Source organism: Pteronotus mesoamericanus, unplaced genomic scaffold, assembly GCF_021234165.1.
Source record: "Pteronotus mesoamericanus isolate MK-2021 breed Mesoamerican mustached bat unplaced genomic scaffold, CSHL_Meso_final scaffold_12, whole genome shotgun sequence".
Classification (NCBI taxonomy): Eukaryota; Metazoa; Chordata; class Mammalia; order Chiroptera; family Mormoopidae; genus Pteronotus; species Pteronotus mesoamericanus.
Genome location: NW_026555303.1, coordinates 5,531,812 through 5,556,617, shown reverse-complemented (window position 1 = coordinate 5,556,617; position 24,806 = coordinate 5,531,812). Strand labels below are relative to the sequence as shown.

The window sequence follows — 24,806 nt, the reverse complement described above, 5'->3', positions numbered from 1 at the left end:
AGCATACTTGCCCGACCTCATGCTTGCCTGGTGCCCAGTGTGTGCCCGGCACTGGTCTGTTTAGGGCTTTTTATTGTGTGTTTCCCCCACTTTTGGCTCTTTGGGGGTATGGCCTGTCTGCGCAAAATGGAGACTATGGAAATGGGAAGTAGTCAGCTCTGGGATTCTCCGGTTAATCCTGTCTCCAGTCTCTCCCGAAGGGTCTCTGTGCAGCTCTGTGACCCCTTCGACCCGGGATCCACTATTTCTGTGGACTGCAATTGCGCTTGCGCTTCTGCCTCTGGGGGTGTGGCCTGCCTGAGCAAATGGGGACTACTGAGTAGGGACGGACTCTGCTCCTGGCATCTCAGATAATCCTCCAGTTCTTTCCCCAACCCCTCCATCTCCAGTCTCTCCTCAAGGGTCTCTGCAGCTGTGTGTCACCTTTGGCCAGGGATCTTCTATTTCTTCCAGCCAGTCTGCACTTAGGCCCTAGCCCACACGTGCGGAAGCTGTGTGCGGGGTGCGCAAAAGACAGGTTAATTGATTCTCTTATGCCTGGGCGAGGTGGTATCTGCCAAGTGGGAGGTGAGTTATAACCGGGGCTCCGCTTGCCACCATCTCTGTTCTCTTCACAAAGTTTTCCTTGCCAATCTTTCCTCAGGCACCAGCCCACTCTCCTGTCACCGCTACCCAGAGATCAAGGAAGGCTGGTGCTACTGCCAATTTTTGTGTTGGCCCTTTCAATGTCTCTTTGCATCTCCAGCCACCTGTCTCTGTCAGAGAGCGCCCCTAAGCTTTTTGGGGTTGCGTTTTGTCTGCGTTTTCCTGGTTTCATCTGCTGTAGTTTAGGGGTACCTGTTTATGGTTCAGATCCTGTTCTTCTCAGGGGGATCCAACTGGCTGTTTCAATGTCCCTCTGGTGCTGGTGCCCACGGACACACAGCCCACCCTCTGGAGCCTCCATCGCACTTCTCACCCGTTAGGATGTGTGAGAGTTGATTCCACTGTCAGTCCACAGCTCTAACTCTCCTCTCCATCTATCGTTTCATTGTTTTCCAGGTGATTTTTCCACTATTTAGTCGCAATTCCAGTTTGGTCTTGGGAGGTCCACGTGACTCCCTTTCACTCCTCCACCATCTTTTCCCCTCGCAATTAGCATTTTGATGATTCCCTTTTAGCTTGCAATTATCAGAAAATAATTCCCCTTTTATAGTAGAGAACCTCAATAGCAGAAGGTAAGAAAAGGAAACCCATTTTCCAGTGTCAATATAATTAATGAATCATCTTCACTTGGACAGAAACCCTTATATTTACTTTATCATCCATGCACGTTAGTATTGGTATCACAGTGCCTTCTACTTGATCTTAATTCACTTAATTGTTTTTTATACATAATACATTAATTCATCTTAATCATATATTTTAAAACTCTAAATTTTGTGTAAACCCATTCCAATAATACGATAGAAAGAGTATAAATCAACATAATGATATCTCTAAGTTATCACTGTTGCCTGCTTAATATCACGGTACTTTTGTAAGTGTATTTGATTTATTTTAGAAAAGTGTTTATAACCATATAAAATTCAGGCCAAGTGCACTCGGAGGACAGCTGGATATGTAAGATACATTTCATGATCGTTTTAAGGGGCTCTCTTTGCATACTTTTGGAACTTTGGGCTTCTCAGGATAAAGCTTACTATTCCTTTATATTGTTCAGTAAATCATAGAAGTACTTCATCATCCATTATATCTTCATTAGAATTATTCTGCTTATTAAATTTTTATTATTATTTTGTTGTTCATACTTTAAAATCATAATAAAACTTAAACATGTATAAATATTTACATTTTGTCTAATATATATATGTGTATCCCTTTAGTGAATTGAAAACATTGTCTGAATAGATTAATTAAATATTTCTTTAAATAATGTTTTAAATAAGGTTTGCTTTCTGATTGCAGGTGGCCTGTATGCAGTTCATAAATGCCCTTGTCACTTCTCCTTATGAGCTTGATTTTCGAATACATTTAAGGAATGAATTCCTCCGTTCAGGACTAAAAATAATGTTACCAGTAAGTTGAGTATACACTTTTATTGTGTTGATGAACTTTTACATTTTTCTTTTTTAGACAAAAATACTTGTAACAGAGTAAAGAAATGTACCTTGGTATTTTATTTTGTAAAGCGTTAAACATTTCATAAGCTTTTTTCTATTGCAGTGATATCAGTCTTTATATGCAACTGATAATGTATCCAGAAGTGCTTTTTTTCTACTTGAAGTCAAAAGGGAACTTATTTTCTTCGAATGTAAATAGTGAGAACATAAAAGACTACGTTTTTTTTGCAGTTTCAATTTTTATTTAATTTTTTTGGTTTTTCCTTTGATAACTTGGATCAATTTCATTTATATTCTGCACAAGTATGCATAGAATTTTTATTAGTATATTCTGGACACATTTCTTAAGATTGGTATTCTTGTTACAGTACTGTAGGGACTTTCCTAAAGACGGCTCCTTTTTATTTCTTGAATGTGAACATGTACTCCAATTATGATACTGTTAAAATACATTTTTGAAGTAACTTTATAGGCTTGATCTGAGATAAATGAACAAACTTATTCTTTAAATACCAATACAATGGCAGTGACTTTATATTTTATTTAGTATTTAACTGAAGAAGAGGGACTTTGTTCCAGACCATTAGCATTGTTAAAGGAGACAAGTAAAATCTCAGCAGTCTCTTTATTTAAGCTACTTAGGTCACAACTGAGAAACAAGAAATAAAAGAGAGTAAAAAAGTCTGAGGAAAGAAAAACACACCAAAAATGTCAATGAGCGTGTGTGTGTGTATATATATATACACACACACACACACACACATATATATATATATATATATATATATATATATATATATATGACTTAGGGTACTAGAAACTAGAAATACCTTGATCAGGGTCATTTCCCAATGAAGCACAAGTGTGTAGCATGCGTCATTTACTTGTGTGTCTTAGTTCTAAGTAGGTGAAAGGCATCATCATAAAATGGATGACTTGGTATCCTGACACCGATATTAATCAGATGTATGATTGGATCTGTTTTAGAAATTTCTATATCAGTTCCACGTTGAATGGTTATTTAACCCATGAATTTAACAACCAAGGAATTGGTTGCAGTGAATCAAAACAACATTTTAAGTAATCCATAGAGAGGTTTCAATATGCAGTTAACATAGACATATTATATAATTAGGTATTATAGTATTAACTTACTAAATATTTAAGTTTAAACCATTAGAATTTATAACATTAAACATATTTTACACATGCAATGAAACTTAATAATTTAATAGATCCATCTTTAATATCCTTTCTTTTTTTTCCTATTCTTATTTTATACCCAAAATAAGATCTCCCTAAGTTACAACAAAAAGATCTCCCTAAGTTTTTAGAATATAGCAGCTAATTAGATGTGGCCATGGCTAATGTTAGTAGTTGGTATATGGATCAAAAATGATTACCACTTGGAGTCATTAAATGATATGTAAGAATAGTCCTTAGTACTTCAGTAACCCTGAGACCATCATAGTGTTATAATAGGGTAGAACTTTTTCATGTAATTATCAGACTCCTCAAGTATAATTATTTTACTTATAATCTATAAAAATTTATTTTCAAAATTCCCCCATCTCTATGAATAAATTATAGTATTTAAAGTGGAAAATTCCCTTTTCATAAATTTGCTTTAGTAATTTGGGATAAGTGAGTTATTGCATACTATACAGTGATTTTTTTTAAATAGTATTTGCTCTGCAGTTACATTGATTTCTTAAAAAGTCTCTCTCTGCCTTTTATTTAGTTAAAGTAGGAAAATATTTGGTAAATCAGATACAAGAAGGAACTGTTACAGAATGGGCCCGCTTCACGGCCCAGATACCGTTATTGAAACAAGCCCCCTCCCCCAAAGTCTCTCTGTGCTATGGATCTTTGCCCACTGCCCTTAGGAATTATGGCTCTCAATGCCAGAGTTTGGTGAAAAGGAAAGGAACTACTTACTCAAAAGTTATACAGGTTTTAGTGTAACGGCAGACTGTCACCATTAAATCTCAAAGTCCCTTTAAAACACCCATAAACACACACAGTCCTGCCTCCCCACTCCTTTGCCCGGTCAGGCCAGTTAGGGGTACCCTATCTCAGGAAAAGAAATAGAAGTCCAGAGCTCAGCTAGACTCCTGGTTCCTCCCAATAATGTGTGCTCCGCTGGGCAGGCCTCCCGCAGTTCCCAGCACCATCAGCTATGTCTCAGTGACCTCCAGTTCTTGATCCAACCCGTGTGGCACCTTCTCATGGCCCAGTAGCAAGAGTCCTTCCACTCCTTTTCCTACATGGTCTCTCATTGTTCCCCGGTGTGCCTCGTGGGCAGCCTGCCTGCAATTTAAATCCCAGCCTGGAACCTCCTCCATGATGTGGCCCCATTTCTGACTCCTCCCACAATTAGCTACACCAGCCATCGCTCCAGTATTGTCTGCCTTTCTTAGCTGCTATAGTTATTCTGTGCAGGGGGAGCCCTGTGGCATGGAGGAAACCATCTCCAAGCTCTGGTGCAGACATGTAACCCAGGGAGCTGCCTCTCAGGTACATCATGGGTCAAGGTTATGCATATCCTCTTGCTCCATTCAGGCTGGAAGTCTAGTCTGCTGTTATTGATATGCAGAATAAACATTTTTGCATATCAGGTATGAAGCTGGCCTGTTATTATTGATATACAAAATAGCTCTCAAAGGCCGTTTTCCATGGGTCCCATCCCCCAGCCAGACTTGTTGGGGTAAGGGATATCCTATGTTCCTGGATACCCCACATTTTGGATGCCAATATAGATATAGTAAGAAGTTGTATCTGTAGGTAACAGGCATTCTTCATTTCTTTTAAAAGACTGGCAAATGCTTCCTTATTCTTTTGAAGACTCAAATTTGATTGTTTGACTGATAATCAGACATGTATTGGTATTGGACTTTGATTTCCTTAGGAGTGCACTGTATTATAGAGACTTGCGTGTTTTGGACAATCTGCCTAAAGTGTTCCATATCTGTACAGCAAATCTCTTTTAAAAAAATAACTGAAATGTGTTTCTATTTCACATAATTAGTAATAGTGTAATTCAGTAACTTTATAATAGTCTACATTTTTAAACATAAAATTTTAGTTATGCATTTTCATTTACTTTTCTAAGGAATTTGTCACCTTTGTGGTATATAAAAACATTGATAATTTATTAAATTATTTTATCCATAATTTATGGGTATATCTTTCAAGGTTGGACATTTGAAAGGAAGTTTTGTATCTATGCATGTAGATACATGCATCTGTGTGTATGTATATAGCATTTACATTTATTTTAATGAAACATTATTAATAATATGTATAAGATATTGCATTGATGTATGTCCATATTTGTATATTATGCTGTATATCTTCATATACTGTATATATTTTATAAATAATGTGTTGTCCTATTATAAGACTAAGTTAAACATTACACAAGTTAATTTTACTGAAAAGAATTTAATTTAATTTTACTTGTTTCTTATTTATTGGGGTGACATTGCTTATTTACTGAAAATATTTTAATCATATATATTGATTTCATGTTTTATAAAGTTCTGATGCTAATTAAATGGCAATATTTAACTTAGATTTTTCTAGTTTTCAAACATATTTGAATATGATCAAGTTTTATAGTAAGCATCTCAGGAAAAATAGAATATGACATAAGAATAATGAAAGGTTTATATTCCAAAGTGTGTCACAAGTTGTTTCTGCAGTGACCAACATACTGAGTGTGTCTGCCTTCTTCTGTTTTCTGGATGGTTCAGAAATCACCTGATAATATGACTGAACAATGTTAGACAATTTTGCATTCCAATAAATTTATTCATTCCCCTTCAAAGTGGAAAACTAGACCTAATGCAGGTTATTACTACAGAGGAAACTAGTATAAACACACTTATTTGTTATATATTTATATGAAATTTTATATATGTATGCATGTATTATCCTACCCTCTTTAGCTACATTTTCAGTTAATTGTTATGTTTGGGTACGTTAGAAAAAGAACATCTAGAAATTGCATAAATTTGTATTTGACTTCAGTATTTGCCATTACATCTCCGTTTATAATTAATTGTTCTACTGAATAAAAATAGAAACAAGAAGTACATTCTATTTTGTTTTATTGACCTACTTTGAAATACACTGTGCTTAGATTTCCTTTTAGAGTTCAAGTTCAGCCCTAAAAATTCTAGTCTCACTTTTGGTGTCACCTTTGAGCACCCACAGTTGTGATTATCCATTTGGGTTTTCAAAGTTGCAACTTAATGGGCACATATTAAAAGATATTCCAGGTGATATATATTAAGCCCAACAATCTCTAGTGTGGCATGCTTCCAAAGATTTTGCTTGTATTATTATTTTGAAAATTATCAGGGGTTTGTAATGCATGTGTTTATAGTATATTACAAAAACAAATCTTTGATTCCCAAATTGGTGTATTGTGATTAGGCTAAGCAAAAATGAAAGTCGGGGGAGGAGGCTAGATAGGCAGCCTGAGAAAAAGCCCTGATGCCGTTTTTCTTTGAATCACAAAATATCATTTACAGTAAATTTCTTTATTCAATTTCTCATGCCATACTTGGGACTGTTGTGCTTGAGTATATCCTTGTATTTGTTCTTCATTAATACAATTGATCTATATTCACATTTTTTTTCCAGAGGCATATGTGAATGCTATAACTGTATGAGTTATTTCACAAGCTTTGATTAGTGTGTTCACTCAAAAATAACAGCATTTAATTTGGGTTGTTAGCAATTGTTTTTTTTTTTTTCCTTTGTAGAAAGTGATTGTTAATTTTTTAATGTGAATAATCAAAATCTGGGGCATGAAAAGAAAATCCAATGAATGCAATGAGGTTCTTTTATTTTAAAATAGAAAAACATAGTACATTTACTTTCTTTCAGGAAACCAAGTGTGTGGGTAAATATTTGAAATCGCTTCTCTGTATATAAATGAGTAATAGTGGTTGGCCTTTATTACCAAAATATGCTGTTGTCAAACTGTTATTCATCTGTTAAGTTTTATGTTTAAATATTAGGATCTAAAAGAAAAAGAGAATGATGAGCTTGATATTCAGTTGAAAGTGTTTGATGAGAACAAAGAGGATGACCTAACTGAACTATCACATCGTCTCAATGACATTCGAGCAGAAATGGAATATCCTTTTGACAAAGCAGAAAACTTATTTTGTGTATGTTGTGAAAAATGCATGTGTGGGTAATATTGTGAATCACTATTAGAATTCTTGTCTGCAAGCCCAATTTATGTCCATTTATTTATATTAGAACCTCACTATGATGTTGTTCTTGAAACTCATGTTGAGGGAACTGTCAGACTGTTCTGACGATTTACACAGACACTATTGAAATCTTCACAATGGTTTGCTGTGTTATAGGTATATTCTGCTCAATGGTTTTGAATATGATGAGTTTAAGGAAATATACCTCATGTATGAAGATTCTGGGGGGAAAGTTTACAGAGTTCATAGATTGCTATAGGTAATATACTTTTTAGTTTATCAAATGGTACTCAGTGGTTTAGAGATATAACTCCGTTCAAATAAATGTCTTATTCTCAATCCAAATATTTTGGTTCCTTAGCAAAAGAAACAAATGTTTAGATGTGATAGTATCTGACTATAACAAGGCTGTGTGTTAGAAGCATTTGAGTCAAATAGAACTAGCATATAATCTTCCTATGGCAATGATTTAATACGTAATGATTTTATATCACATAGGTGGTTGTCACTACATTGTTGGTGATTTGTTTCACACCCATTCAATTTCTTACTTATGGATTGTAGGGAACCTGGGACATGCTTCAGAACTGCAATGACATTTGAGCTAGACTTTTTTGTTCTATGACGTTTTCTTTCTTCTTCTTCCCCTCCCCCTCAGAAAAACTGGAAGTAATATTCCCTTCTTGAAACTCCTACAGTACTTTGTATCTCTCTTATTTATATAAACATCTATGCCTCTTTGAAAACGAGAAAAGAAATGTTCTATTTCATATTTTTCCTCCAATGCTCCTGTTGAAGTGCCTTACACTTAAGTACTGGATAAATAGGTGTGCAAAAAATCATAGTGACAAGGGACCATTCCTCATAATTTCTTAGCCATCATTAGTGACTCTTGTCCACAGTGATTTCCATAATATTAAATGCTTTCTATGCCAATTAATATCTTGCTTTCTTTATACAGATTTTTCTTATAATTAAACTTCACCATAAAGCTATTTTTGATCCATTCCGTAGCCACTTAAAGGTCCTTATGAGGTTTCAGCAAAACACCCTTACATGGGGTCTAAGAAGTGGTCCCTCATGCACTTAAATCTACTTCAGAGAAAATGTTGATATTTTAGGTTACTTTTAGGATGTTGAATTACATCTCTTCTACTTTTCTTTTTATCTTTCAGTGCAATGATTTTCCAGATTCATTTTTGAAATGTTTTGTAGTTCACTAAAAGCACTTAAACTTCTATCATTCTTTCTATATCCTAAGAAAATAGTTGCTAGTTTTATCCTTTACTGCCCATTTACATTAAATAATGAAATACAAATGAATGCAAACAGTAATTTCAGATTTTATTAAGTATTTCACCTGTGTAAAATAAACTGATTTTATGATCTTTTATCAGTCCACATAATACTCATTTGCCTTCTTTCTATCTGATGTCACAGTGAAAATAGAGGAGCAGTAGCTTTCGTGAATATTACAGGTCCTCCTTCTGTCACAACTACAGAAAGATTAAGAGAAATCCATTTTCATTAAAGGAGTTGCTGTCCCAGTTGTGTCAGACTTTAAAATATAATGTATACTTGATTATTTAAGATTTTGATGGTTAAATGATCTTGGAAATCCTATTTCAGTCTGTCTTGTCAAAAGATTAACATGATTCCATAGATTAGATTTCTTTATGTAAATGTTTAATTAAAAGATAATGGAGTTGAAGTTTTAGAAACAGTAATACAAACAAAATGATAAATCAATGAATGAACCTTTCATGAAGAATCTGATTCTTTTCCTTGACTGACTTTCCACTGATATGAATGAAGTATACCACCTTCTGTATAATATGTTGAAGGACACAGCTGCTGAAAATTACTTCTTATCCATTCTACAACATTTTTTGCTCATCAGAAATGATTATTATATCAGGTAAGAAACAGTTCTGAGAATCCTGTATGTATAATTTGAATTAGATATTAAAGGAAAGTAAACAATGTAGTGAGGCCTAGGCAGTATACGGGTATGCATAAATGCATACAAAAAGTGTAAGAGCTTGACAACTTAAGATAACATTTTTAAACAGCGTTAATTTCTTTTTAATTGTACCAGAACACTTTATTTATAAATATGTAGTACCCGAACAACAGGACTTTTAATGGAAAGGAACCCAATAGAATTTATTAACCCCATGATGAATTTTCTTTGCTACATAATGGTAGCACAGTCAGCACTGAGAAGTCTGTGGTAGAACTTTTAAGTTCTTACATATTTTAATAAGTAAGGTTTTACTATTATTTCTATTTTATAGTTTTATCTATTAATAGATGTCTTCTTATCTAACAATAACAATGCTAAGATTTCAGCTTTATATTTAGTAATGTGATTCTTAAAAATAAATGATTATGAGAATAGTACATAAAGTTAGAAGTTTTAGAGTCTAGTAACTGGGAATATATCTGAAAATTAGAAAGTTAGAGAAAGGTTTCCAAGAGACTGAAATTATCCATCAGGTGGTGATCATGGTCTTACATGTAACTGTTCAAGAGACTCTTAGTTGTTCTTGATAGTCTAATATACATGGCATTCTGGGAACCGAGGTTTTCTGATTTCTCAAAACTTGCTTAACAGGAAAAGGAAGGCTACCTTGGGGTCAGGTACAGTCGTAACAAGAATGACAGTTCTAAAGCCATAGAAAACTATTGTAGTTCACATCAGTACAATAACTGATGAACATCATGATGTTACACAGACATAGAAAAATGTTTAAAATGTTAAATCTTATGCTTTTTTAAAAGTAGAAAAGATGGTAATACACTTGATAGGATTGTCATTTTCTAAAATGATTTCTGGTGATTAAAGGGACACTGTGGCCGTGTGTTTGCAGTTACCTGGGGAAATTGTGTGAAGGCTCCCATTTCTCAGTAACTTTGATTAAATGAGAACTTACAATAATATGACATCCTTTTCATTCTGAGAAAATCCATGTGAGGTAGAAGAAGGATAAACACTTATACTCTACTTAGGGATAGTGAATGTGTCCTCAAGGACAGCAAATGTGTTTCCTTATTTACCCAAAGAGTCATTGACTAGGCTAATTATAAGCCAGTATTATTTACCCTAGACCTGATGATGACTTCCAAGAGCCTCAGATGTGTAATATAAAGGGGTAGGCAAAAGTAGGTTTATAGCTGTGAGTACATGAAACAGTCTATTCTTTTATTATTATTTATTAATTTTATTACTTATTTGTATTACAATTGTAAATCTACTTTTGCCCAACCCTGTTTATTACTATTTATTTTTACTCTTTTTTATTTTAAAGATTTTATTTATTCATTCATTTGTAGAGAGAGGGGAAGGGAAGGGAAAAGGGAGGGAGAGAAACATTGATGTGAGGTTGCCTCTCGTGAGCTCCCTACTGGAGACCTCACACGCAACCCAGGTATATTCCCTGACTGGGAATCGAACCAGCAACCCTTTGGTTTGCAGGCTAGCTCTCAATCCATTAAGCCACACCAGCCAAGGTTATTTATTCTTATTCTTGAGATCAGCCCTATGGCAAAAGTCATATAAAACAGTTGGGATATGTTTGGCCCCGTTCGTAAACTTATAGTAGGTTGGCTAGTTATTATCACACAATTTTAGGGAAGTTTATGTCATAATTTATCTGTAGTAGTGTTTCTGATTTTTCTCTGTTGAATTTATTAGCCACTGATCAATACTCAATTTTCCCAAAATATAAATGTAAAAAGTATCTTTTTAAAATTTTGAAGTATGCACATGGTAATTTTTAAGACCACAATTACCTTGGTAGATTACAGAATTATGATATGATTTAAAACCTTAGATACTGTGAACAAATTGAGGCTCTAGCCTGCATATTAAATGTGTATGATTGTATAAAATGGACATTTTAAAATATGTACATAAGTGTATCTTTGGAATAGTCTGTACCATAAGTGGCTCAGCCCATTTTATTTTGAATGCATTCAAGATATTGCTTGCCACCTAATGCCAAGATACTCATTCCTTATTGAAATTGAGAACGTGTAGATACCTAGAACTGTTTCTGTATCCATGGATGTAGGAGTAACAGGTCTCTTGTTTTCATTAACTTTGGGAACAACAGCTTAAGTTTAAGTAGGTACGGTTGATAAGTAGTGTCTTTGTACTCAAGTATGAATCCCTGAAAACTAGAGTATTAAGTCACTAAGTATTCACAGTTGATTACATTGCAATGGATTTTGCACTGTAGCACCCAGACCATATTTAAATGTAGGCATATTTCTTCTTAAGGGAGTGTAATGACTCAAAATATTTTTTCAACAGTGCTAGAAAAATACTTAATTATTTTATCATGCTGAAAATAGATTTGTATAGGTAGAAAAAGGTATTTAAGAATAATTTCTCTCTTTTTCAGGCCACAGTATTACAAAATAATTGAGGAGTGTGTTTCGCAGATAGTGCTGCACTGCAGTGGTATGGACCCAGATTTCAAGTATAGGCAAAGATTAGACATTGATTTAACTCATCTCATAGGTATGTAATATAATCCTCAATGTCCTTTGATTGTGTTTTGTTTTCTTCTGTGTAATAGGCATTTTGAAAGGTTGCTCTCTTACTGAACTCCCTCTGTTAATATCTGATAAATCATTGTGCGCATGGGTACTCAAACACTATAATTGTTGATTATGATGAGCATGAGAGTTCTACCTTTGTGATTGAAAACATTAACCTCTTTGATAGGTTCCAACATTCTTGAATTCAGGTTAAAATTAATACCCTATAAAAGACATTGTATTATGATAGATGAATGCCTTTCTGTTTATAGAAACACTGCTCTGAAACCCTTTGATTCTGTTTATACTCATACCTTAATGGCTTTATATATATATGTATCACAAGTACAGTAGGGTCTAATTAGTAATATAGCTACGTTATTCATGTTCAAGTTCGAGAAAAGAAACACAGGGTTATTTCAGTAACTTAAAACCTTTTAATTCTGTCAAAGTAGATCAATTTGTACTTCATTGACCTTAGAGCTAGAGAAGAATTTGAGATCATGTTCATCTACTTGGATTTCTGAGAAAATGCCCTTATATCATCCTATACTGATAATTAGCTGTACTTTCTGGAATAATTCCTGGATGATGTGAAACCTGTTTTATGAAATATGTAGTGCTATGTGACCTTATAGTTGAGCAGTTTTATTTATACCTAATGAAAATCACTATTGCTAAAATTCTAGCATTAATTCATTTGTCTTGTCTTTAAAAGAAGAAACAGCAGCTATTGAAAACCAATTATATATTGTTCTTTATTCCAGAGCACAGAGCAGATTCACAGTAATATTCACAGATGAATTCCTTATTATTATTTATCATATACTATTCTTTTTTATTATTCATTTATTGATGAGAGAGAGAGAAACATCAACTTGTTGTTCCACTTATTTACACATTCATTGGTTGCTTTTTGTATGGTCCTTAACCGGGCATCAGATCTGTAATGTTTGCATATTGGGATGATGCTCTAACCAACTGAACTACCTGGCCAGGGCTATTCTTTTCTGGTTTTAAAACTCCTGCTTCCTTATTCTAGGCAAGAGACTTATGTGACAGAATAAACCGCCAACCTCACTTTTCAGCTCAATACGTTCTCTCTCTCTCTCTCTCTCTCTCTCTCTCTCTCTCTCTCTCTCTCTCTCCCCCTCTCTCTCGAACCATTTGTATTATGAGAATTTTCCCTGCTAACCTTTAAAATGGAACTTTGATCATTTTCCCATGTTAATCTTTAAAATTGGACTTTGAACATCTGTATAAGATTCCATTTTACAGAATACCTTAATCATCTTCACTAGTTATTTCTTATTGTGCATCTAGATTGTTTTTGGGTTTTTACAATTATAAATGAATTTCATGTGAACATTTTTTGCACAAATATTTAGCTGTTTCTCATTATTTTCTTAGGATTCATTTCTATAAGTGAGGATATGTATTTTAATGGCTAAATTGTTTTTAGAAAGTATAAACCAATTTACCATGCCTAGCAATTAATATGAATGCTGGTTTCACTGCATATTTTTCATTGAGCTTGATAAGCTCCATAATTTTTTTCATATTTTGTTGAGAGAGTTATTAGGGGCTATTTCCAAATTTTTGTATTGCTTTATAATCTATTATAGAGTATAGTTGACACACACACACTGTATTGTTGATTTTGCCTAGCTCACTTAGTGTTCACAGACATTTGTTTTGTGTACTATGTGTCAGGTATTTATAATTGTATACTGTTAAGGGTATTGGGGTGGGGAGAGATGAAGGAATCAAGTGAGAAAGAATAGTCAGCATCATAGACCCATTAATACCTGAACGAATCACTTAACTTCTCGAGGCTTCAGTTTCCTCAACCTATAAATACAGGTAAGTCAAATATATGTGTGGTTCTTAATATTTTATGGTCAGAGGCCCTTTTCAGTAGCTGATGAATGCTGTGGAACTTTTCATTAGAATGTGCACACACAGGCATGCACATATGGGTTCATGCACACAAAATTTCCAGGTCCTTCAAGAACTCTTAGGAAATCTATGGATTTCTGTATTAAGAACACCTGGACTTGAAGAGCATAGCATCTCATTTCACAATTTTGTGAGTCTTGTATTTTTTTAATAAATCAGATCATGTTCATGCATGATTTCTTTTTTTCTATTTCATCTTTTTTTATTGTTGTTCAAGTACAGTTGTCTCTCCATTTTCTCCCCACCAAACTCCCCAACCCCATCTACTCCCACCATCAGTCTTCCCCCTGCACAGTTATCTTCGTCCATGGGTCCTTGATACATGTTCCTTGATGACCCTTCCCCTTCTTTCCCCTGTCATCACCCTCCCCCATTGCCCCTCCCCTCTGGTAATGTAAGTTTGTTCTTTATTTCAATGTTTCCAGTTCTTTTTTGTTCGCTTGTTTCTTTTGTTGATTAGGTTCCACTTATAGGTGAGATCAGATGGTATATTTGTCTTTCAATGCATGGCTTATTTCACTTAGCATAATGCTCTTCAGTTCCATCCATGCTGTCTTGAGGGTAGGAGTTCCTTCTCTCTTTCTGCTGCATGGTATTCCATTGTGTAAATGTCCCATAGTTTTTAATCCACTCATTTACTGATGGCCACTTAGGCTGCTTCCAAGCACTTGATTATTGTTAGTTGTGCTGCTATGAACATTGGGGTGCATAGGTTCTTTTGAATTGCTGTTTCAGGATTCTTAGGGTATAGTCCCAGCAGTGGAATTGCTGGGTCAAAAGTCAGTTCCATTTTCAGCTTTTTGAGGAAATTCCACACTGCTTTCCACAATGGCTGCGCGAGTCTGCATTCCCACCGGCAGTGTACTAGTGTTCCCTTTTCTCCACAGCCTCACCAGGACTTGTTGTTTGTGGATTTGTTTATGATGGCCATTCTGACCAATGTGAAGTGGTATCTCATTGTGGTTTTAATTGGCATTTCTCTGATGGCTAGTGATGCCGATCATCCTTTCATATGTCTCTGAGCCCTGTGCATGCCCTCCTTGGAGAAGTATCTGTTCAGGCCTTTTGCCCATTTTTTTTTTAATTGGATTAGATTGTTTGTCTTCCTGGATTGGAGTTGTGTGAGTTCTTTATATATTTTGGAGACCAAAACCTTGTCCAAAGTATCATTGGCAAATATATTTTCCCATATCATTGATTCCCTTTTCATTTTGCTGATGTTTCCTTTAGCAGTGCAGAAGGTTCTTATTTTGATGAAGTGCCATTTGTTTATTCTTTTCCTTTCTGCCCCTTGCTCCAGTGGACATATTGGTGAAAACATTGCCGCGTGAAAAATCAGATTTTTCTGCCTGTGTTCTCTTCGAGGACTTTTGTGGTATCACAACTTATATTTAAGTCTTCTATCCATCTTGAGTTTATTTTTATGTAGTGTAATTTGGTGGTCAAGTTTCATTTTTTTGCATGTAGCTGTCCAGATCTCCCAACACCGTTTGTTGAAGAGGCTATTTTTACTCCAGTTTATGCTTCTGCCCACTTTGTTGAATGTTAATTGGCCATAGAAACATGTTTTTTTTTTCTGGGCTGTTCATTCTGTTCCATCGATCTATGTGTCTGTTCTTATGCCAGTAGCAGACTGTTTTGGTTACGGTGGCCTTGTAATATAGTTTGATGTCAGGTTTGATTTCTGATATATTTTGATTAAAATTTAAATCAAGATTATCAGCAGGAGGTGGATGTGGGTGGGGCAGGGGAGAGTTGTGGCGGGTAAATGGAGACAAATGTATTGGAACTAGAAAATAGTTTTAAAAAATCAAGATTATTACCAGCCATTGCCATCACAACACAGACCTGGCTCTTCTTTGATCTCATCATTAGTAATTTCCTTTTTAGTTGCCTTGCTCTGGGCACACAGTTCTTTACAATAAAAAGAAAGACAAGGGGGGGGAGAGAGAGAGAGAATGAAAAAAGGAAGGAAAAAAAGAAAAGAAAGAGAAAGAAAAGGAAGGAAAGAAAGGGGGAGGGAAGGAGTGAAGGAGGGAGGGAGGAAAAAGTATTATTGTAATGTACGAGTGGGGTGTGCACAAAAACCCAGAATTACCTTCTGGAGGGCAGGCGCCTTGTGGTACAGGCTGCCCCCAGTATCTGAGTCTTCTAGGAACCCATCTGTTTCAGGGTACCAGCTAACATTGTTGTGAGAGTTTGCATTCAGCTTCAGTGAACTTTTTTGAGAGATACTTTCAATGCCCATTTCATGATGGGTAATTTACAAGTGCATCTGAGCACACCAAGCTGAATGTTTAGCAGTTTTTGACCAAAAATGGCATGAACGCCTGGCCCCCACCCCCCCGCCATTCACCAGTTCTCATCCCCAGTGACTTGCTTTTCTTTTCCTGTATGAAAAAAAAGAAAAAAAAAAGGCCTCGAAGGGAAACGGTTTTCTGATGTGGAAAAGGTGAAACAAAAAATGGTAGAAGCACTAAAATGCATGAAAATCGACAAATTCAAAAACTATTTTGAGCAGTGGAAAAAATGTCTCGTTAGATGTATGGAGAGGTGTGCGAAATGGAGTACTTTGAAGGGGACTGAAGTTTAAACATGCAAGAATAAATGCATATTTTTTCATAAACGGATTCTGGGTTTTTTGAGTCCCCCTCATATTGCACATGGAAAAAAAAACTGTATTTAAAGCATACAATTTGATAAAATTTTGATACTTATGTACACTTAATACTGTCATCACTCTCAAGATAATAAACATCTCTATCACCCCTGAAAGTTCCTAAAGTCTCATTTGTAATCTCTCCTTCCCATGCCTCTCCACAACTCCTTATCCTGAGACAGTCACTGGTCTGCTTTCTCTTAATATTATTAGTTTCATTTCCTAAAATTTTATATAACTAGAAACATGCATGCACTCTTTTTGCCTGGTTTCTTTCATTCAGCACAATTATTTTGAGATTCATTTATGTTGTACTATTATATGTAGCTGTAGTTCATTCCTTTATATAAATGAGTAGTATTCCAGTATAGGGATGTAGTGCAATTCGTTTATACATTTACTTGCTGATACGCATTTGGGTTCTTTGTAGTTTTAGGCTATTATAAGTAAAGCTGCTGTAAAATTTATATACAAGCCTGGATATAGACATATGTTTTTATTTCTTGGGGATAAATAAATAGGTATGGAATGGCTAGGTACAGAAGATGCTGTATGTATCATTATGAGATATTATCCTGAGGGAGGGCTCTGTCTTGCAGAGCCTCTCTGGGTTGCTGTGGATGAGGAAATAAACTGTACTAGACACAATCTGCCTGTCAGGAGAGGGGGTTGGCGATTCTCTCTAGTGGAGAATGCCCCCAGCCCTTCCCTTGAAGTGGCTTTTATTGAGAACGATATGCACAGGGGTATACAGCATGCATGCAAAGCCTATCAATCTACATCAAAAGGCTATAGATAATAAATTGAAGGAATACAGAGATGTGTCTTAAATTAAGGTCTGTCAGAGAAGTTAGTGGCAGGTGCTCATTAAGGCACAGTTTTCGGGGTTCAGAAATTATCTCCTTGTGGAGAAGTAAAACACCTGGTTTTCTCCTTATCAGCGCAGTGCAAAGCAGAACGAGCTTTGGAAACTACGTTGCATGTTTTAGGCCAGATTTCCCAGGGGATCCTCTGTGTTAGTATCGGTCCACCTGCCTCCCAGCATTTCTGGCTTTCCAGTGAGGTTTACAGGCAGGGGACCTAGCTCGCATGGGGCTACAGTTCCCGATACCACACAAAGTGGTCCCCAACATTATCCAAAAAAGATTCTTCAGTTATTTATGTCCTCAGGTATTTGATTAGATTGGAGAAGCTTAATGTTTATATCTTCACATAACATAGTCTGCCCCCATCAGAAGTTATTTAAGTGCAGTGTTATTTTAGGAAACCTGAATTAATGTATGTTATTTTATCTCTCCCTCTTGCCTTATTTTAAGGGCCATTTGGAGTCTCAATTATCTTAAGCATAGATTCTTGGGTACCTCTCCACCCATAATAAACTACAAAAATTTTTTAAAAGTCTGTAATTATAATGGTTGCAAAATAATTGACTACCTTTAAAACAATGATTTAGTTAAATTTATATTTCTGTGCTGGGTTTTGTGTCCCAAAAATACTGTCATTGAGTTCAGTTAGTTATGCAAAAGACAATTTATAGAGGTTTATCTTTTATGTCTGGTCTAAACCAATTTCCCTTTAATAGCAATTGACATAGGCATGATGGTCTACATTGTAGAATTATAGGCTAGTGGTCATATTTTGCCGAGAGATCTGATGCAATAATGTCTAATCATTTTTTTGTCAATATTAATAGATTCTTGTGTGAACAAGGCAAAAGTTGAAGAAAGTGAACAAAAAGCCATGGAATTTTCAAAGAAGGTAAGACTCATAAAATATTAGCCATGATTGTTAAATTAATAATTTAATCACAATAGGCATTCCACCTTGTTTCTTTTAAATGTTGTTTCAGTTACATAGTACATTATGTTTCTGGATTCAGACATAACCACAGGACATTGATTTCTTTCCTGTTAAGGTGAAGTTGCTACTGTTCCTTCCTCATCACCTTTAATCCTTTATGGAAGAAAAACACTAGCCATATTCTACCAAAATGAGAAGTGGAATAAAATTAGGTTGCTGCAAGGATATAATTAGAAGCAATCAACCAAAATATATTCTTCCATTGCTTTTGTGCAGCTCTCACAATACGTAGCTCCTTAGAGAACTGTGAGATGTTTAGCTAGTGTTATCTGTTGTACTCTAAAGTCAGTGCAATTAATAACAACCAAATGATGCAGTGTTTTCTCTCTCTCTCTCTCTCTCTCTGAGACTTTCCTTCTTTGAATTTTTATAATTATCACTTTTAAAATGATAATGCTGTTTCATGTAGACTTGGTGGAATCTGAGGTTCCCCTTACTTAAATACCAGCATTATGAATATCTTAATTTCATTTAAATCTTAAATTGTCTTGCCCTTGTTTTATGAGAGCATATTTACAATCCTATAAGTCTCTACCACAAATTGCATTTTTGTTCTTCTTGTTGTTCTAGACCCTGTGAAGTGCTAGTATAGTATTTCTCTGCTGTTGGTGGCAGGGCGAAGGATTGAAGTACAAGTCTAAAAGCTCTCCAGTTTTTAGCCTCTGACAGCAAGATAAAGTGTTTACATATTACTGTTTCTTCAAAGTTATGACTTACCTTGGAAATTAGATAATTAATTTTGCTATTACTCTGGAAATTATAGAGTATTACTGAAGTTACACCAGGGCATCTGAAGAAATGTCTTTGCTCTTTTGGTTATTAGAATAGATTTGTAAGAATTTGAGTATAAAATGTTTGTATGAAGCTGTCTTTTTTATTGGTGAAAGAAAATGCATGCTTCTGATTAATAAACTTCTATATTTCTAATGTTCTTGTTTTAAGCGACACATTTAAAATTCTCTTTGAAAATCTTAGAATCTCTTTAATTTTTCGCTGGCACTGCGATTACACACCACAAGACTAGAGCAAATTGTGATGATCTATCTGGTAAAATTTTCTGTAAGCATATGTTATGGGAAAAGGAGTCCTGAAATGCTAAAAAAAATAGATTTCAGTGTTTGATGCTTTATTCTCATCACCAGTATTTAGAATGAAAACATATATGGTCTCTCAGCGGTCGTCTGCATGCTTTGTCTTATTCTGGTGATTTTAAGCAATTGTATAAAGCAGATTAAAGAAAGAGAGAGTTGTGGGGCTAGAATGAGAAGCAGTAGTTGTAAGATCTAATCTCAGCCCTGCCATTAATTAGCTGTGACTTGAAGTCGAACACTTAACTCTCTTTGGATCATTGGCCTCTTTGTTATTAAAAGGAGTGTATAAGTTTAGTGAGTTTGTAGGAAATCTTCCTTCCAGTCTTCCAACTTGCATATCTCAAGCTTCTCTGCTTCTTTCTTTGGGTTTACAGATTAAGATCCTTTCAAGAAGAAATGTTGTATGCCCCTCTTCAAGAGTGCTAACAAACAAATAATTTGTAGAGGAAAACTGTATAGTGTGCTTGTGTAGACACCATGCTTGAGAAGCACACAGAAGTTAACTTTGGGAGGGAGGACGGGAGTACAGAATCAGATAAATTGTAACAGGGATAGCAGGGAAGTGGGAAAAGCTTCATCTTCTCAGTGAACTAGGAAACAAGGTCATTTGCTGACTATGAAGGATCTGGGTTGAGTGTGAAATTTAAAGAGGTTAGAGAGAGGATTTGGACCAGCATGCATCGGACATTTCCTAGGACTCAAATAGAGATGGGTTAAAGAATTAACTAAATAGTATTTCAGGTTTGACTCAAACACTATGATTATCCAATTTGCTAATCCACTCTTTCTTCAGACTTGGATCTAAGTGCGTTTTATAATTTGCAAAGGTCAAATCTACTGTGAAGATAAATAGTTATTAGTAGCGAACGTACTTTTTTATTGTTTCACAGTGCTTTAGGACAATTGCATATAGTAAGGCATCACTCTTAAAAACAGAAATAACATCATTGGAATAATGTATAGACTTCTAAAATGACTTGAAGTGATACTGACAATGGGCAAATGTTCTATAGCTGAACATGAGCAGTATTCATTCTATCTATGCAGGAGTGTTTGGGACTGCTCAGAGCCCTGATTGGGATAAGAGCTGGGCAGGGTGCAGTAAAGAGATATTCACTATTCAGATGTTCTCTTTGGCTTAGCACACTTTAATGTAACCTCTTACTTTCCCTCTTAACTACATTTTAGACAACCACTTTAGTTAAGCACGTGGAGGAGAATGCCATTATGGCAGATATCATTCTGTCAGATTTCAGGAAGCACTACTTTTCGGAGGCTAGACAATAAACATAATAGAAATATTCTAATTTGTGTTAATGTACATCCATTTGAGCATTCTAAAAAGTGCAGTCTCTTTTCAAGATTAACTGTAGTTCAGGAGTTGAACTGCTTGATGGCTGATTGATAGGTTTCATTTGCTAATTACGTAAAGGGGAAAATATGGGATGAAATATTAAAAAGCATGAAGAATTATAAAAACTAACATTCAATAACAGAAAAAAGATCTATTATATATGAAGATAGACTTCTCAGTTCACCCTTTTGAAACTTTGTCTTTTTTCAGGAGTGGAAATAGGGTTTGCTTACCTTGGGTTGGGGGCATATTTCTTCTATCACCACAGCAGTACCCGACTCCCACAGGGGTGCTCAGTTGTCATGAAAATAATCAAGCTCTGATCTTTTTACTGATCTGGGAATTCAGTGAAACAAGAAACACTCCACTTTTTTTCAATACCTAATGTTGTTTAAAGCTTTCTCAAAACTGTATTATTAAGTGTACATTTATGGTGGTGATCATTGCAGTTCGATGAAGAATTCACTGCTCGACAGGAAGCTCAAGCTGAGGTTCAGAAAAGAGAAGAAAAAATCAAAGAACTTGAAACAGAAATCCAGCAACTTCGAATCCAGGTAATGAACCAAGATATAGACTTTCTGTCGTGTCACAGTGAGTTCGATGGTAGGAAATTATCTTGTTAGATGGAAGGAAAAATATGACCAGAAACAGACTTTTGGCAGGTTCACATTTTCATTGAAATAACTAAAGATTTGATTTTCCAGGAACGTTGTTTTAACACTTGGCTAAAAATAAGGCTTTCATTGCTTAAACTGAACTGAATGTCCTTAATGGAATATATTACAAAAACAAAACCATTTCTGAGATGAAATTTTCTTGGTAATTTGAAAAATTAGATGCATACTGTTTTCTTTTAAAAGTAACGTGGGAGTGTTCCTTAATTTTAATTATCCCCAAAACTTTTTGAAATATCTTTAAATTTCAACTACCATAATTTAAAAACCTATACACTTTATTTACCTTTACACTTATACTTGCTATGATGAAAAGATCCCATATATACTTAAAATATTAATTATGATGTTTAAACTTAAGAACTGATTAAGTGCTCTCAACATATTTTGTTTTAAATGAATATTAAGAAGTGTAAGATAACTTGTTAACATACTGGATGCTCAGGTCTTGGTTGATTGATTAGGTCTGTTTCCATCAGTCTACTGTAAAACAATTTCAAAGTCACCAGAGAACTTCAAATTGTCCAAGGCGGTGGCCTTTTCCTACCCTTAGCCTGTTTCACTCATGCATATTGGATCACTTTTTTTTTTTTTACAAATCCTTTCTCTCTCTTTTTTTAGATTTTATTTTTATTTTTAGAGAGAGGGAAAGAGAGTGAAAAAGAGGCAGAAAAACATCGATGTGCGAGAGAAACATTGATCAGTTGCCTCTTGCACACCCGCAACCAGGGACCTGGCCCACAACCCAGGCATGTGCCCTGACAGGGAATTGAACTCGTGACTTTTCAGTTTGCAGGGCGATGTGTAACCCACTAAGCCACATCAGTCATGCTCTCTCTCTCTCCCCCCTCCCTCCCCACTCACACACTGAACCCCCCTCCTTTTTTTTTTTTTTTTTTGCTGTCATCTGACTTCTCTTTCTACATCTCTGAGAACTCAGTCGTTCTTTATGTTTTTGACCCCCAAATGGTGACATTCCCCAATGGTCTGTCCTTTGCTTATTTTTCTTCTCTGTATGTCCTTGTACTAATATCCCATTCAGTATTGTAATTCAAATATTACCTTTTAGATTGTATCAGGTCTCCTGAGTTTGTCTTGTATTTCCAGCTCTTGATTATCTTCTCACAGAATGTTGAAATCAAACCAACTTAATCTCCATTCTTACTTGTTTAAGTTTAGCACCATTTTTTTTTTTAATTATGAAGCTGGAGGTTTTTTGTTTTTGTTTTTTTACCTTGTCCCTGTGCCACCACCTGAGAAAGTCAACTGGTCCCTGTTTTATGACAATTCTTTTTCCAACTTTTTCCCTTGTATAAAAACCCAGAACCAGTCAGGGTCACTCTAATTATATCCTGTCTCAAATATTACAAATTGTTTCTTAACTTTTCTCCTTGCCTATATTACCTTCCTCCTCAGACTCATCCTTTTTGTCAGTGCAGATTAATCTTCCTAAAATACTGCCCTGATTATTGTAACTCTAGGCTGTAATATGTTCAGTGGTTGCCTGTTGCATTCAGTATTAAATAAAAGTCTCCTTACCAGGAGTTTGAAGGCCTTCTAGCATGGGCTCCCTTATCTCCCCTTTGCAGCCGAGTCTCTGACTGCTCCCCTAACTACAGGCTCTGTTGCAGCTAAGTCACCTTTCCTCCTTTCACATTTAGAATTTACTGTCTCCACACTTCTTTCTGTCAGCGTTTCCCAGACATTAGTTACAGAGATGCTAATAGGTTTTTCATGAGGAAAGCATTCCGCAGTCTAATAAATTTGGTACACTTGAAATTCTTCTCTTGGAGGGTCAGAATAGTCATTATAATATTAAAGGGTCTGAGATGTCTTACATTGAAGAAACCAGTCCACCTGTGTTTCCTACAGCTTTCCAGAACTCATTTAACCATAGAGCCCTTTATCTCAGACCATCTATTGAACTTAGTTGAGAAATGCTGATTTAATATTTTTCTGTCAGAAATACTGCCCCCCTTGTTCATCTGTGCCTGCAAAACATATCTTGTAAGGAAAATCTTAGTAAAATATCCTTTGGAGAGCTTCATCAAAAACTCCATTAAGGAATTTCTTTGGACCTTGTAAACCACTCACATCATATTTGTTTATGTGCCTGCTTTGTTTCTTCCGCTGGAGCATAAAGACCTTGAGAACAGTGTCTTTATTTGTTCTTATTCAAGGTCCAACTTCGCCCAGCATCTAGCACAGGGCATTTCCATTTAGTGAGTAGCTGCTTATTTACTATTTAATTAACTAATTTGTGAAAGTGCAGAGTCACACTGTACTTTCTAGCACATCCAAAATTGTATTGTGTCAAATATTATTCATTTGCAATATTTAATTCTCAATACTTTATTGTAGCCTAAGTTAATTGTTCCTTTCCTAATTGTTCATTGGAAGGAATAAAAGGATTGATACAACTTGATTTTTAAAGGCTGATGGCATTTAATATAAATGCTTGTGATTCTTTATTAAATTTGTGAAATATGTATTTAACTTAAGAAAAATCCTGTTTTAAAATAGTAATAAAATTTCAGTGGTCACAACATGTATCATATCATAAACAGGAGTTAATAGAGGCAAAGTGTTATGTTTACAAACATGTATTACTTTAATTTTGCTGTCTGGATATAAAAAAAGGGACACATATTTTACCTTTCAACTCATTTAACATACCGATTTATACATAAATTTGTAGGGTAAATTACTAATTTCCCAAACTTTTAAGAAAACATTATTTTAATTCTCCCTAGAATTTCTTTGCTCTCCATCAAACTTTTAAAAATCAGGGTATTTTCTAGAATTTTACTGCATTAAAATACATTTAAAAGAATTTAACATATTTTACTACTATCTTTAATTTGTCCTAGTCTCAGAGGAGGGTTGCATTACACTAGAGGATTGCCATTTGTTATGTGTATGAACAGTTTAGTTGTGTATATGTAGATAAATATGTAAACATTTATATATGGGAATAAAATATATGGATAATGCACATTGAACAATATGAGAAACATTTTTTGTGATCCTATCTATCCATGATTTTTAATTTTCAATAATCTTGTAAACAGAGCAGTCCTTTATGTTGATTATTCCAAAAAGATGCTTCAAATTATTTACTTTGTAAAAATCTTTCTAAGTTTAATTAGCACAATTAAGTAGTCCAAGTAGGAAATTCATATTATTAATGAAGATAAGAAGACTTGCTCTCCAAGTAAAAGTATCACTGTATCAAGAAATTTTGTTGGTTTTTAACCTTTCATTCACTTAATCAAATGTCACATCTTGATTACGGAAGATGTTTGTTCATTGGTAGGAGTTTCTTAGG

At 35.0% G+C, this 24,806-nt stretch overlaps 1 protein-coding gene across 2 annotated transcripts in view; it reads left to right on the top strand.

Moving 5' to 3' along the window:
- DIAPH2 (diaphanous related formin 2) overlaps positions 1-24,806 on the top strand; it is a 908,710-nt gene that overhangs the window by 245,111 nt on the left and 638,793 nt on the right. For both annotated transcript variants that reach the window (XM_054587910.1, XM_054587909.1), the window contains 6 exons: positions 1,948-2,058; positions 7,133-7,251; positions 9,135-9,251; positions 11,743-11,861; positions 18,193-18,257; positions 21,254-21,358. In XM_054587910.1, the coding sequence (XP_054443885.1) occupies positions 1,948-2,058; positions 7,133-7,251; positions 9,135-9,251; positions 11,743-11,861; positions 18,193-18,257; positions 21,254-21,358 (636 nt within the window). The remainder of the gene's footprint in view (positions 1-1,947; positions 2,059-7,132; positions 7,252-9,134; positions 9,252-11,742; positions 11,862-18,192; positions 18,258-21,253; positions 21,359-24,806) is intronic.